This window comes from Chionomys nivalis, chromosome 12 (assembly GCF_950005125.1).
Source record: "Chionomys nivalis chromosome 12, mChiNiv1.1, whole genome shotgun sequence".
NCBI classification, from domain to species: Eukaryota; Metazoa; Chordata; class Mammalia; order Rodentia; family Cricetidae; genus Chionomys; species Chionomys nivalis.
Window position 1 is genome coordinate 48,339,603 of NC_080097.1, and position 13,709 is coordinate 48,353,311.

Below are 13,709 nucleotides of genomic sequence, written 5' to 3' on the forward strand. Positions count from 1 at the left end.
CTGTCCTGGAACTAGCTCTTGTAGACCAGGCTGGTCTCGAACTCACAGAGATCCTCCTGCCTCTGCCTCCCGAGTGCTGGGATTAAAGGCGTGCGCCACCACCGCCCGGCTTTTTTTTTTTTTTTTTTTTTTTTGCAGTGCTTTTTATGAAGAAATAGGTCTCATGCTTTGTGTGAAATGCATTGAAGGAGCTAACAGACAGATGAGCTGATGGAAAGGTGGCAGTTAGGATGACTTTTGCAGGCTTTTGAAGGAAGAGGCTTTTACTGTTTCAGGTTTTTTCTTTTGGTCATTTTGTTTTATGTGTATAGGTGTTTTGCTGGTATGTATGTCTGTGAACCATATGTGTACAGTGCCTGCAGAGGCCAGAAGAGGGCATTGGATACCCTGGAACTGGAGTTACAGATGGTTGTTAGCTGCCATTTAGGTGCTGGGAATTGAATCTGTGTCTTCTGGAAGAGCAGTCAGTGCTTTTAACCACCTAGCAGTCTCTACAGTTCTTTGATCATGTTTTTAAAAATAACAATATTAAATATATTGGCCTTCAAGTCTCAGTATCAAGAAGCTTATACTCAGACCTCATTGTCTCGTTTTCACGGTATCCTTGTAATACTGATTTTTTTTTAATTGCAAGATATATGCTAAAAAAATGTTTTGTTTATTCCAGGGGCTACGTTAAGTATGAGACCAGCCCCTATTCCAATAGAGGACCCTGAGTGGAGACAAACACCTCCTCCAGTCTCTGCCACACCTGGAACCTTCCGACTCCGGCGGGGGAGTAGATTTACCTGGAGAAAGGAGTGCCTAGCTGTTATGGAAAGGTACTTTTCCTATTGCTGGGAAACGCTTCCCAGACCAGTTTCATTTCCAACAAGTAATCTGAGGTTCCAATTCTAGCTCTACGAATATTATAGACTTCTAGAATTGTTGAAATAGGAGAACTCACAAAGCTTGGGTTAGCGTTTATCGGCCTAATTTGACTTGCATACAATTTAATTTCGTCATTGGTAGCATAACAGTCTTTAGAGTTAATATTTTTAAATGTATATCTTTCTATTGTTTTGATAAAAACACTGTGAAGTCTTTATTTTCATCAGTGTTGAACTGTAAAGGACAGCTCTGAGACTCACTTTTGTGCAACAGGGGGATGATCTCAAAAGATGGGTCTCCAAAGGTTTAAAACTTTAACAAAACCCAATCCATATCTGGTTTCAACATTTTTGGCAGTTTCATTTTCCCCATCTTTTATAACACATTGCTGTATTTAGTATATATTCTAATTGTCCTTTAAGTACCCTTCCACACGCACTCCTTGCGTAAGTGATATCTATAGGACTCTGACTTGATGGAGAGGTTGACAGACAGGCTGCAGGGTCATTCTTACCTAATCTGACTACCAGTGTGGCATCCTGGAAAGAACACTTGATGAAGATTCAGAAGTACCAAAACCTGATCGGACTCTGATCAGGTCAGAGGCCGAAACTGTATCTTCCTTGTCTCTAAAATGAAAATGTCAGTACCAGCAATATGTTATTCAGACATTTGCCCTCTCTCTTTCACCTACTTCATTGCTGTTTCCCAGTACATCAACATCACTACCTGAATGAGGACAAGCTTTACAGTGTTGAAGTTCAAATGATATAAGTGAAGTGAATAGGTAGCCAATGTGGGGCTGTCAGTTATCCATGGCTGTGCAATTCTCTCTCTCTCTCTCTCTCTCTCTCTCTCTCCCTCCCTCCCTCCCTCCCTCCCTCCCTCCCTCCCTCCCTCCCTCCCTCCCGTGAACCTGTTTCTTCCCGATTGACTGAAGTGAGCAGGGGATACTCATGCTCTGGAAATCTGACTGCAGCCTACTCCTTTTCCCTCATCTGGAAGTCTGATTCTTTCTGAAAGTTTGTTTCAGATTTTCCATATAGAAGATGGGAATGAAAATAATGCCTACCTTAAATTATTCACAGCATTATATATTTTCCTCTGGGTACATGATAAATTTTGATATTATTTTGTGCCTAGTATGGGTTCTAATTATACTGATAAGAGTCAGTTAAATTTTTCATTAAGATATTAAAGTGCATTTATTACATAAAGTCGATATGAGAGTGGATTAAACATTGAGACCATGAAAACAGTGGATTACACTCTCTGCATGTTTTAGGAGTCGAACCTCGGGGACTCAGAGACTAGGTTTCCCTTTACTTCTAAATTTTTCTTTCAAGGTAGCAACATCTATCCATGAATCAAACTGACTAATTTTAGACAAAAAGATATACAACATTTTATCTTTTTGAAGGTTCCTATTTAGTTCTAACATATTTTTAGTCTCAATTTTAATTAATGAATATCTTCACCTAGGACTTAGTTTCTTCTGGCTTCATTTCATCTTAACCTGGCACAGCTAGAGAGGGTGTGGCTCAGGCCTGAATTCTCAGAAATGCTGAAAGCCTTTCAAAGCACTGAGTATCAATTGTCTAAATGATCTGCGTCCTCCAAAAAATGGAGATTTGTATTCTCAGAAGTGGAACATGAAATCTCCTGCCCTTAGAGTAGTGTATCACACTTTTTGGCTAGACTGAATGTTTGAATAAATACATAGCACCGCCAAGTAAGCCTTATTCAAATATGTTGGTATAGAATAAAAGTAAAGACTATTCCATTCCTCACTCCATACAGGAAGATAAATTTCAAATCAGTTAGGGAAGTGAATTCATAATACATAGAAGAAGGGAACATAGGGTCTCTCTTCATAGAAGAAATCTGGAAATGGGAGAGATGTTTCCTAACTGAGCCTACTAATCAAAAAGCAGAAAGGAAATGATGGATAGATATAAATGGAAAGAACTGCTGGGATAAAACTAAGCAAAGAAATAAAATAAATTGGAATAAAATATTTGCAACTTTTATCGCCCTTAGTATGTAAAGAATTCCTAAATGAGATAAGACCAACAGCTCTACAGAAAGATGGACTAAAGGAAGTGGCACAGAAGTAATGCAGAAGCCGTTTAAGCACATATAAAAGTCCTAAAGTTATTGTCATTCTTGTTTGGGTTTTCTTGAGACAGTCTCACTTTAGCCCTGGCTAGCCTTCAACACATGGCAGTCCTCCGGTGCCAGCCTCCAGGTGCTGAATTTATAGGTGTAAACCACTGCACCCTAGCCAAGGTACTAACCTTGAATCGAGTGATTCAAATTCAAACTCCATTGAGATACCATTCTTCACCTGTCACACGGGCAAAAATCACCAGGTTTGGCCAAGTTTTCTCTTGATTAGGCTCTAGAGAAATGGCATGCTGATTCATTATTATGGAAATGCAAAATGGAGCAGCTTCCACGGAAGAGAGCTAGGCAGTGTCAGGGGCCATTACTAATGGATTTGCCCTTTGCAACAACATTCCTGTTTCCAGAAATGTATACTGGAATATATACTGTCAAAGATGTACTGACAGAAAAGAACACTGTCATCTAGTATCAGAACACTGACAACAGCCTCAATGTTGTCAGTAATGGTCTGGATGAATACGTATAGAAACCAGAAAGGCCACTGACATGACTCAGCAGGTAAAACACTTGCTGTGCAAGCCTGGCACCCTGAGTTCAATCCCCGGAACTTACATAAAGGTGGAAGGAGAGGGCCACCTCCACAAAGTCGTCGTATGACCTCCACACACAAGTGTAAATGCCCTTAAAACATATAAACAAAGAAAAAATAACTTTACTGAGATAGAGCTCCCTTGTTGAAAGTGTATATTTTAAAGCCCTGAATGTATCTATAGTTGCACAACTATTACCACATTTACTTGAATTATGCCCCCAGAATCTTGGTGTCTAGCAGAAGTTATTCTCCTTTTCTCCCATCTCTTTTTAACTCTCTATAAACATTAATCTTTGGACAAATTTACCTGCTGTGGACATTTTAATATTATAGGAAGCCAGATTAGGAGGCTGTTAGAATAATCTGGGCCTAAGTAATAAGGGCCTAAATTATAGTAAAAAGACAAAGGAATAAGATATGAATAGAAGGCATAGCTATCAGAAAGGAATTTGAGGAAAGACATAACTAGCCATAGGCTGAGCATGGGAATGACAGCAACAAGAACATAAAAGAATATGGTCAGGGCACTCACCAGAGAAACAGTGTCTGCACCATTAGAAAATAGATTGGCCTTGGAAGAATCTTTTGGCATCCCTAGACCTCAGTTCTTATTTATAAGATGAAGATTTAGGTGTAATGATAGAGTAAAGGGAGATAAACTTCAGAATTAGACAAGGGTTGATTCTAGCCACTCACCCAACCCTCGTAGTGAATTGTTGGGAATGTAGGGCCTTAGTGAGCTGATGAAGATGAGTATGAAGCAGTAGAACAGTCACTGCTGAGAGTGCTTGTTTTCAGAGTAAGCCTGTTCCAGCTAATAGGAACTATGAAGTTACCTGGCATGACTCTCAGAAAGTTGTCATGGCATTAGAAATGGGAGTGCCATCATGAAGTTATTTTCAGCTCAAGCCTCGGGTACAGGTGATGTCTGATTACATCTTTCAACTTACACAGTTTCTACATGTTTTCCCCCAGCTAAATGTAGCTTGGGGGGTGGGGGGACCTAACTCTTAAAACCCTGCTGATTTACCTAATTTTAAATTCATGGCCATGAACATCAAGTAGCTCTTCAGTTCTGTCAAGCACTCACTACCTTCCTGGCTCGCCCTTTCCTCTTTCTTAAAATTATTTTACACTTTGTTTTCTCTCTGAAAACACCTCAACCTCCTTCTCTTGTGGTGACCTAATTCACATTTTACTGAGAAAAGCAAAGCACTGACAGGAGAACGTCCAATGCCTGATAGCATGCGCACACATGTGCAGAGACTGTGTGTGTGCAGGTTCCTATGCCTTACCACCCAAAGCACATCAGTGATGTATTTTCCCCACTGCTTATCAGAGCGTTGTGCTTACCGTAGACGGTCATGATGTTAGCATTATGAACATTGCTCTTTTTTCTTTGCTGTCCTCTTGCATTCTCTATCCTACGTACATGACTTTTCCAATAGTGACTCCCAGAAACATTGATTATCACAAGGGGCAATATTATGTGGTTCTATTTATAGAAATACCTAGAATAGTCAAATCTGTAAAAAAAAAAAAAGAACATAGTTGGTATTTCCTCAGACTGGGAAAGAGAGAGGCCTGGGAGTCAGAAAACAGCTGAAGAGCTTTTTTACATTGCTTTTTTTCACATTGCTTTTATGAATATACCAAAAACACATTTCAGATATGTAATCTGCTCCACAAGTGAGTCATACCTCAACAAAGCTACACATAAAAGAGGAAGACACCATTAGGAGCATCCCCTGTCTACCCTCCACAGTTGATCCCCATTGCCACCCTTTCCAAATGAGGCAACCAAGGCTCAGGGGGCTTAGGTGACTTGCTGAGACCATACAGTCCAGTGGACAGCTGAGTTACATGTGTCTCTCTAGACAGTGATTATTACATATAAGTCCTGTCCCTTGAAGAGAAAGCCATTTTCTTCTGGGTGTATACAGTGCTCTTAGCACATGAGGTAGGCCTTGGTTAACCCTGGATTAACATACCTTTTAGCCTTCTGTTTAGCTAAGAACATATAAGAGTTTTTATAGGAAAAAATGTAGCACAAACATTAAGAAAATAATTGATGTTGGGCCATAGGAACATGAAGAATCACAGGTTTATTCCTTCTATGTAGGTTGGTCATGTTTCTTATTTAGAACAGTATTTGTTGTCTTAAAGAAGATTTGAGTATTTTAATAGAGAATTTAGAATGACATTATTGGATAATCTTAGATCAGTTACTTATTAAACTTTTCCTATATATTAGCACTAAGCTAGACTTACCTCAGTGGTTTGTATATTCACAAGATGGAAAACATTAACTATGTTGCACACTTGAAAGGTCTACATCTGCAGATAATATGAGACACATACTGGGCTTTCCATTCCAGAAACCTGCCCGTTCACTCATTCAGTTAATCAACTGCTTCTTGATAGTGAGGCAAAGAGCTTAGAAACAGTCACAGTGGAAGAAGGTCATGAGCAGGCTGGATCTGAATTCTGGAGGATTGCAGCCAGGCCTCCCAGTGTCCTCTTTCCTATGCATCTGTAGGGAATCTGGCCTTGGTGTTCCTTTAGCTTTGGAAACAAGTGTATCTCTGGAGTGTTAGGGTCTGTGACTGGAATGCAGAGAACAAAACCTGGCTATTGCTCCTACCCCTGTTTCATTTCAAGGGAGGAAGGTAAATGAAGCCTCGAAATCAGGCCACAGGCTCTTAACCCAGTTAGATAAGATGGGAAGAAAGCAACAACTTGGGGGAAGCCTTGACCAGACTCAGGAATAAATGTGAGGCCTGGCGGTATCAGGTTGGTGCAGTGACTGGTCACCAGCTCTGGAGTCGGAGGTGTGAGAAAGTTACTCATGCTGTTACGTCTAGTCGAGTGATTGATTGCCTGCATGTCATCGTGTCCAAGAAGATAGAAATGAATGTGTCTGTGCACTTGGAGTTCTGTTGCGTGTTTTGTTGTTCTTCTTGACCAGAATACCTATAGCATGCTTTTGTTCTTGGGTTGTTTTTGTCATGGTCCTCTTCTTTAAGTCATAGAAAATAAGACCAACAGAGAACCCTGGAATTATAAGGAAAATGGTTTTTGTTCTTTTGACCTTTGAACTTAACAAAACAACTTTAAGAAGTGAATCCAGAATATTCTCCCCCAGAAGCCAAGAAAGCAGCACTGAACACAAGCCTGAGAGTGAGTGTCTCCTTCCCCCAAAATTCAAGTATCCAAAAATAGGTTCTTAGAATAACTGCTGTCGTGAGCGAAAATAGCATTGCAGCCACAGTACTATGGCAAACACAAATTAAATCAAAGCTCTAAACTTGGTGTCCCTGCCCTTAACCTGATGTGCGTATAATCTGCATTTGAGACGTGTCTGACACACAGATGCATTTCACACACAAGTGTCTTATTGCTTCCTGGGAGAATTAGTATGGAAGAGACCAATCGGCTTATAAAGCATGTTTCTAGAATGTTGTTTTAGGGGTCTGTAATTTAATTCCCTTGGTCTTCAGCATTTTGGAATTCTTCCCAGGACAGTTTGTGTTAATGCTTGGATTTTGGTGTCAGTCTCATTCCTGTCTCTTTTCACTTGTAGTTTTGGTGAATTCCTTGCCGGGAGGATTCGGGAAAGCCAGATTTGTAGAAGCTAAGCTCTAGTGCAGGCTGGCATGACCTGGGTACTGTGAGCAGTCATCCCTGACCGGGCTCTGTCAGAAGACCGTTTTCCAAAGATAGTTTGTTAATGCCTCCTTCAGCAATAGTCTTTCTTATAGCATGAGAAAACTGCAAACTCATGTCTAAATAATAACTTAGACAATGAGGACTACTGAGAACTGAAGAACAATGGCAATGGGTTCTTGATCCTATTGCACGTAATGGCTTTGTGGGAGCCCAGGTAGTTTGGATGCTCACCTTAATAGACCTGGATGGAGGTGGGTGGTCCTTGGACCTCCCACAGGGCAGAGAAACCTGCTTGCTCTTTGGGCTGAGGAGGAAGGAAGACTTGATTGGGGGAGGGGGAGGGAATGGGAGGTGGTGGCGGGGAAGAGGCAGAAATCTTTAATAATTAAATTAATTAATTAATAAAAAAAATCAGCAAAAAAAAAATAAAGAATAAAACCCTTAAAAAAAAGAAAAAATAAATAAAAGATAAGGACTGAAAAAAAAATAACTTAGAAAAAAACTGATTTCTCTTATTTTTCTTTTCATCCCTAAAATTTTCTTTACAGTCCCAAGAATATTTTGTTTATTTCTGTATTATATTGTTGCTGAATTGAGTGAGCCTGCTAAGGAAAGTACCCCTTAGCTCCTGGATCTCAGGCAAGTTAGTAACTTCAAGAGAAAAATGGAGTGTGTTTTTTAGCTCTTTCCATTTAAGTGTGATTGCTTTTTACAAGTGTCTAAGTCAGTAATGGTGGGTTTGTTAAGTGGAATGCCACAGCAAAGGACAGAGACAACTTAGTAAACTCGAGGGAAGATGCGGATGACAGGATGTGAAACGGTTACATTTTCATAAAACAGAAGACAAGGAGGAGTCATGGTGACTCAAGCCTATCAGGCCAGCACTCAGGAAGCTGAGGCAGGAGGATCACCTATGAGTTTGAAGCCAGATTGGGAAGAATAATGAATTCCAGCCTAGCCTGGGCTGCTGGGTGAGTCTCTGAAAAACTGATAACAATGAGTGATAGTAAAATAAAGCAACAGATAGAAGTGTACAAAGGTAAAGATTGAGAGACATAATACAACTTAAATTATTTGTTTTAAATGTTGGTGTTGTGTTTTTGTGTTCTTTTCTTTTTGTTTAATAGCTGATGATATAGTGATTAAGAACACATTGTTGTAGGTACCCTTAGGCAAGCCACTTGCCAAATGTAGTGTCTGCAGGGCTAGGAAGTTGGCTCAGTGGTTAAAAGCTGCTCTTCCAGAGGGCTAAAGTTCCATTCTTAGCATCCACATGGCAGCTCACAACTGTCTGTAACCTCCAGTCCAAGGGGATCCACCCTCTTCAGGCTTCTGCAGCACCAGGCACAAATATGGTACAGAGGCATATGTGCAGGCAAAACACCCCTACATATAAAAAGAAAAAAAAAAAGATGATACTCATCTGTAGAAGTGCTGTGATTTCATGACTACAGCATAATGCCATGTGATTAATAGTTCATAATCTTCCTTTCACTACATGTTCAAGATTTAAAAAAAAGAGCCAGTGAGATGGCTCAGTGATCTAAGACCCCTATCACCAAGCCTGACCACCTGAGTTAAGTCCCTGGTAGTCACATGTTGAAAGAGAAGAACTGACTCATGTAGGTTCACCTCTGACCTCTGCATGCACCTCCTCCCCCAAAATAAGTGAATAAAATCTAGATAACAATAATAATATGTATTAATAACTTTCATGGTGTTGTGATTTGAATAAAAATGGTCCCCATTGGCCCATAGTGAGTGGCTATTAGGAGGTGTGGCCTTGCTGGAGGAATTGTGTCACTGGGGGCAGGCTTTGACGTCTCAGATTGTCAAACCACACCCAGTGTGGCTGCCTGTGTGTCCGGATGTAGAACTCTCAGCTCCTCCAGCACATCTGGCCTGCATGCTGCCATGCTTCCCTGCCATGATAATGGACTAAACCTCTGAACTGTAAGCCAGTCCCAATTAAATGTTCTCCTTTATAAGAGTTGCCATGGTCATGGTGTCTCTCACAGCAATAGAACCTTAATCAAGGCATAGAGTACTTTTGTTGAATTGGAAATTTCTGAATTTACCATTTTCATATTTCTTAATCAATTAAAGTCTACTTTGCCTTTCTTTTAAAATGAAAACAATCCAAACAGGACATAGCAGTGCCTACAAGTTGTTCCAGGTGCTTGTCAAACTGGGACATGAAGGTCACCCAGCCTGGGAAACAGAGACTTCATCTCATTTTTTTTGGTGGAATGTGGGATGAAGAGGTAGCCATTCACTTTTCTCTGTGGAACACTACATAGTGCTGAGGCAATTTGAAAAGCTCTGGTCCTGTAGGAGAAGCGAATGATGGGTGGGGCCCAGGCTACCATCACACAAGAGACTGACAGTCAGACCAGTGGGATGCGTAAAGTAACGGCAGGAGAGGAGACACTGCAGGAGCACCCAAGCTGCTTGCTGTGGCTGGGACAGGATGTTTCAGTGGGTTGAGAGGAGGCAGGACATGCCAGTAACAGGAGTGACTTGCTGCGAGCATGCGTTCACTCGGGCTAGAGTGGCAAGGGATCTTGCATCCTATAAGCTTGACTGTCTCTGCATTTTGATTTGCATCCATGCCGCAGTGAATTCTCTAATCATATTCTTTTCCATTATCCATTTTCCAAGTTGTCTGTGCCGCCACTTTCTTCCCACATATAAACAAAGTGGAGTGTTTTTGCTTTTTCAGTGCCAGTTATCCAAGATTATGGTTTAAGTAGGGATGATTTATAGGACAGCATAGGAATTGAAAGATTGAAACTAGTTAACAGTCTTCCCAGCCTTCCTTTCTAAAGTCAGAGCCTGACTAGACTCCCTTTTCTAGACATGAGAATAAGTACCTTGCCATTCCAGCCACACTGACTCTTTAAAATCTTCTGATTCCCCCCATATTGTAAAGGACATTGTTATAAAAGTTACAAAATTCAGTTTTCTCACTGACTTGGTGTTAAGGTGCATTGTCAGGATGGAGTTACAGACAGTATCATTGCCAGGGAGAATCAGTGTGTTTTACCTGGCTCTTCAGCGGCATGTTTTATGTGCTCCAGGCAAGCATTTTGTTAGACCCAGCAGGTATAAGGTACATGAGTATGATTGAATGAGTGTGTAAGAAGACCCCAAACTTTAGCAGAGTCGCAGACTGTTATCCCAGGTCTGCTCCTCCAAACCTGTCAGGCTCAGAAGAGGGACAGTACAGTATTTTGTGATTTTGTTCAAAATTTTAGGGTCTTTAGTTCAATTCAGAGCTAAGTAATAATGGGAAGATTTAAAGGTCCCACTTAAAATGACTCAGAAATCACTTTCATTCCCTCAGTGTTGTCTTCCCTTTGCTTTACTGTTGTTGTTTTCCTTCACCCATAAAAAAACGTTCTATGCTGGCAGAGTTGAAGCTCCTGAACTCTGCTCTGTAGTGAATGAGAATTAAGGCGCATGCCCTGAGACGGTTTTGCCATCAGCTAGTCCTCCCCCCTCTTCTGATGTTATCACTGTTCTAGAATACGAAATGCTGGGGAATAAAGTAGACATTTTGGAATTAATAGGTACTGGAAGTTGAATTTTAAAATGAGTTTCTCCTCTCCCTTACCCTTGTGGAATACTCGAGTGGAGCGTGATGAGCTGTACCTCCTGTACCTCTGCAAAGAGAAGGAAGTTCTTAGCATTTATATGAGACAGCAGGAGCCTGGACATGACCTCATTTCAATCCATTAGACTATTTGAGGAAAAAAACAACAAAACTTTGCCACTTATTGACGAGTAAAGTTATCCCAATCCATTTCTCATAGCCAATAAGAAGATGAACTGTCCTTAAATGCATTTTAAAATTGGCAAATTATACTTCCTGGTTCCTTTCTGGTCAAACAGAAATAGCTAAAAGAGAAATTATCATGATGCTTTTGAGGTGGATTAAAAGTTTTCCCCGTTCTCTTGTGGATGCTTTGCCAGCAGTTGTTATTTTTAACAATGTTTGAACCCTGTTTCTCAATAGTTCTTGAGCCAGTTAAGTAGAACAGACAACCCCACGCTCCTCATGCCATCCCATAGCCATAGTCTACAAGGACACGAAACACAGTTCATACCATATTAGCAAGTCATTGTGAGATATAATGGCTTCATAAGAACCCGAACTTCAGATGTGTGAAAACTAATTGAACTTGTTGCACAAGTTCTAATTGGTCTTAATAATAAAAACCCAGAGCCAGATAATCAGGGTAAATGCTGAAAGATCAGAGAGACAAAGGAGCAAGCCACAGCCAACTCCTACCTTGCTAACTTCTCAGCTGAAAAAGGAATGAGCTCCTGTCTCCTTCAGCCTTATATTCCTCTCTCCTCCCAGCCATGTCAACTTCCTGTCTGTATGTATAGACTTCCAGACCTCTGTGGTTAACTAGTGGCTAGCTCCGCCCTCTGATCTTCAGACAAACTTTATTTGTTAGAGCACAAACAAAATATCACCACATGAACTTACTGAAAACTGTGGGAAACGAGTGAATGAGCTTCTTCTTAAGGTTCAGATATGCCAGTTTCTACCTTGTGTAAGTCCTGTGGTAGATACAAGGGGACACTATATCATCAGCAGGATCAAAGGAAACCTTGGCTCTTGTTAACAGTGAGGGGGAAAGTTGTTAGCTCCTAAGATCACAACTTATACAAGGGCTTGCTTGTGAGTGTGGTAGGAGAGGAACTTGTGAGTCAATGTTCTACATGACTGTCTTTTGGTTGAGGAAACTTGAATGTATTGCTGAGTGTCATGGTACAAAATCCTTGGATGTGCTCTTTAAACTGTACTTGGAAGAATACCTATGTACCATAGCAGTCCTGGTCATGATACAGTGACTCCTACAAATTATTCTGTTCTATTGCTTTGTGACATGCCAGTAGTTACGAGCACTGACTGCTCTTCCAAAAGTCTTGAGTTCAATTCCCAGCAACCACATGGTGGCTCACAACCATCTGTAATGAGATCTGGTGCCCTCTTGAGGAAGAGGTCAGTCGTCCTAATTAACTTAGACCATGAAAGCCAATATGGACAAGTTCAATAGAACCGCTATATGGACTCTCCATGCATGCTTCAGCATTGCAGGGCATAAATTTCATTTTCATTCATACATTAAAAGTTCAGACTAGGGCTGGAGAGGTGGTTCAGCTCTTGCTGAAGACCAGTTCCACCTGATCAGACTTCCTCTTCTGACCTCCACTGGTACTACACACATACATGTAAAATAAGATAAATGAATATATTTTTCAAAAGCCCAGACTCTCTTTTCTATCATTTTGCTGACTGGTCAACAAAATAGCCTTTCTGTTTAGTTATCACTTGGAAGTTTACTAACCTTGTATACAGTTACTCAACAGCCTTTTACTGTGGCATTGAGTAGTAACATGTGTTCCATCAGGTATTATCAGAATTAATTTGGCTTTTTCTTTTTAAGACAGACTCTCCCTACAATAGCCCAGGCTGTCTTGAAACTAACTGATTTGTTGCCCAGGATGGCCTCAAAATTAGAGATCTACCTGCTTCTGCTTCCTGGGAGCTAGGATTTAAGAAGTGTTCTACCACAACCTGCCTTTTGTTGTTGTTTTTAAGAAAAAGGGTTTTTTTTGGAGGGGGGGTTGTTTGGTTCTTTATTTTGTTTTGTTTTGAGACCAAGTTCTCTGTGATTATTATTAGCCTTTTAAAAGGTCGCTGAAGGCCCATTACCTACACTCTGATAGTTTGACTATCAGTGAAAATGGTTATGAACCCAAGACACAGGAAGGGAAAAGCTAGGCTTCAGGAAGTACTGGGGGAACTGCAGACCAGTGCATCTCGATTCTTTCTTCACTCAATCTTGGCCAAAGGCTGAGACGTTATCGCAGCCTCAATTCTTAAGGGTTTATATACTTGGTTTGCTACTTATTGAGATGAGAGAAAAACAGATAGATTGATCCCCAGGAAAACCAGTTCTCGTTTTATGCTCAGACATTTTCCTTTTGGCATGAATGTGCATTTTGCAAAAGCTTGGTATTGATCCTAAGGAAGAAAAAAAAACCATCCAGGAGACAATGAGTTGATCTGTATCAATCCTCTTTTGTTGATCTTTGTATTATGATACATTATTGGTCTGCCAAGTATGAGAAACTTAATTCTGGATTACCTTCCAGTTCTCTCTCACAAATCTACTTCCTATCAGTAAAGCAAAAGGTGCAGCCACACCACACAGCGTGGCTGTAGGTGAAGCAGATTGAAGTGGAACTCACCAGCCCCAATTACCCAAGAGTTTGTAGTTTGTGAACTTTCAAAATGTCGCTTTCAGCTGACTTGCATTTCACTCACAATTGGTAGTTTCTCTAGAAAGTTTGTGGACAAGCAGGCCCAAGCACCACCCTCTGGGCATAGCCTTCTCTTTATTGTTAAAGCGGAGAGGTGACCAAATGCTTG

The 13,709-nt window shown here is 40.7% G+C and overlaps 1 protein-coding gene across 10 annotated transcripts in view; it reads left to right on the forward strand.

Moving 5' to 3' along the window:
• The window catches only part of Hmbox1 (homeobox containing 1), a 132,951-nt gene that overhangs the window by 90,453 nt on the left and 28,789 nt on the right, over positions 1-13,709 (forward strand). For all 10 annotated transcript variants that reach the window (XM_057785656.1, XM_057785661.1, XM_057785664.1 and 7 more), the window contains exon 6: positions 668-821. In XM_057785656.1, the coding sequence (XP_057641639.1) occupies positions 668-821 (154 nt within the window). The remainder of the gene's footprint in view (positions 1-667; positions 822-13,709) is intronic.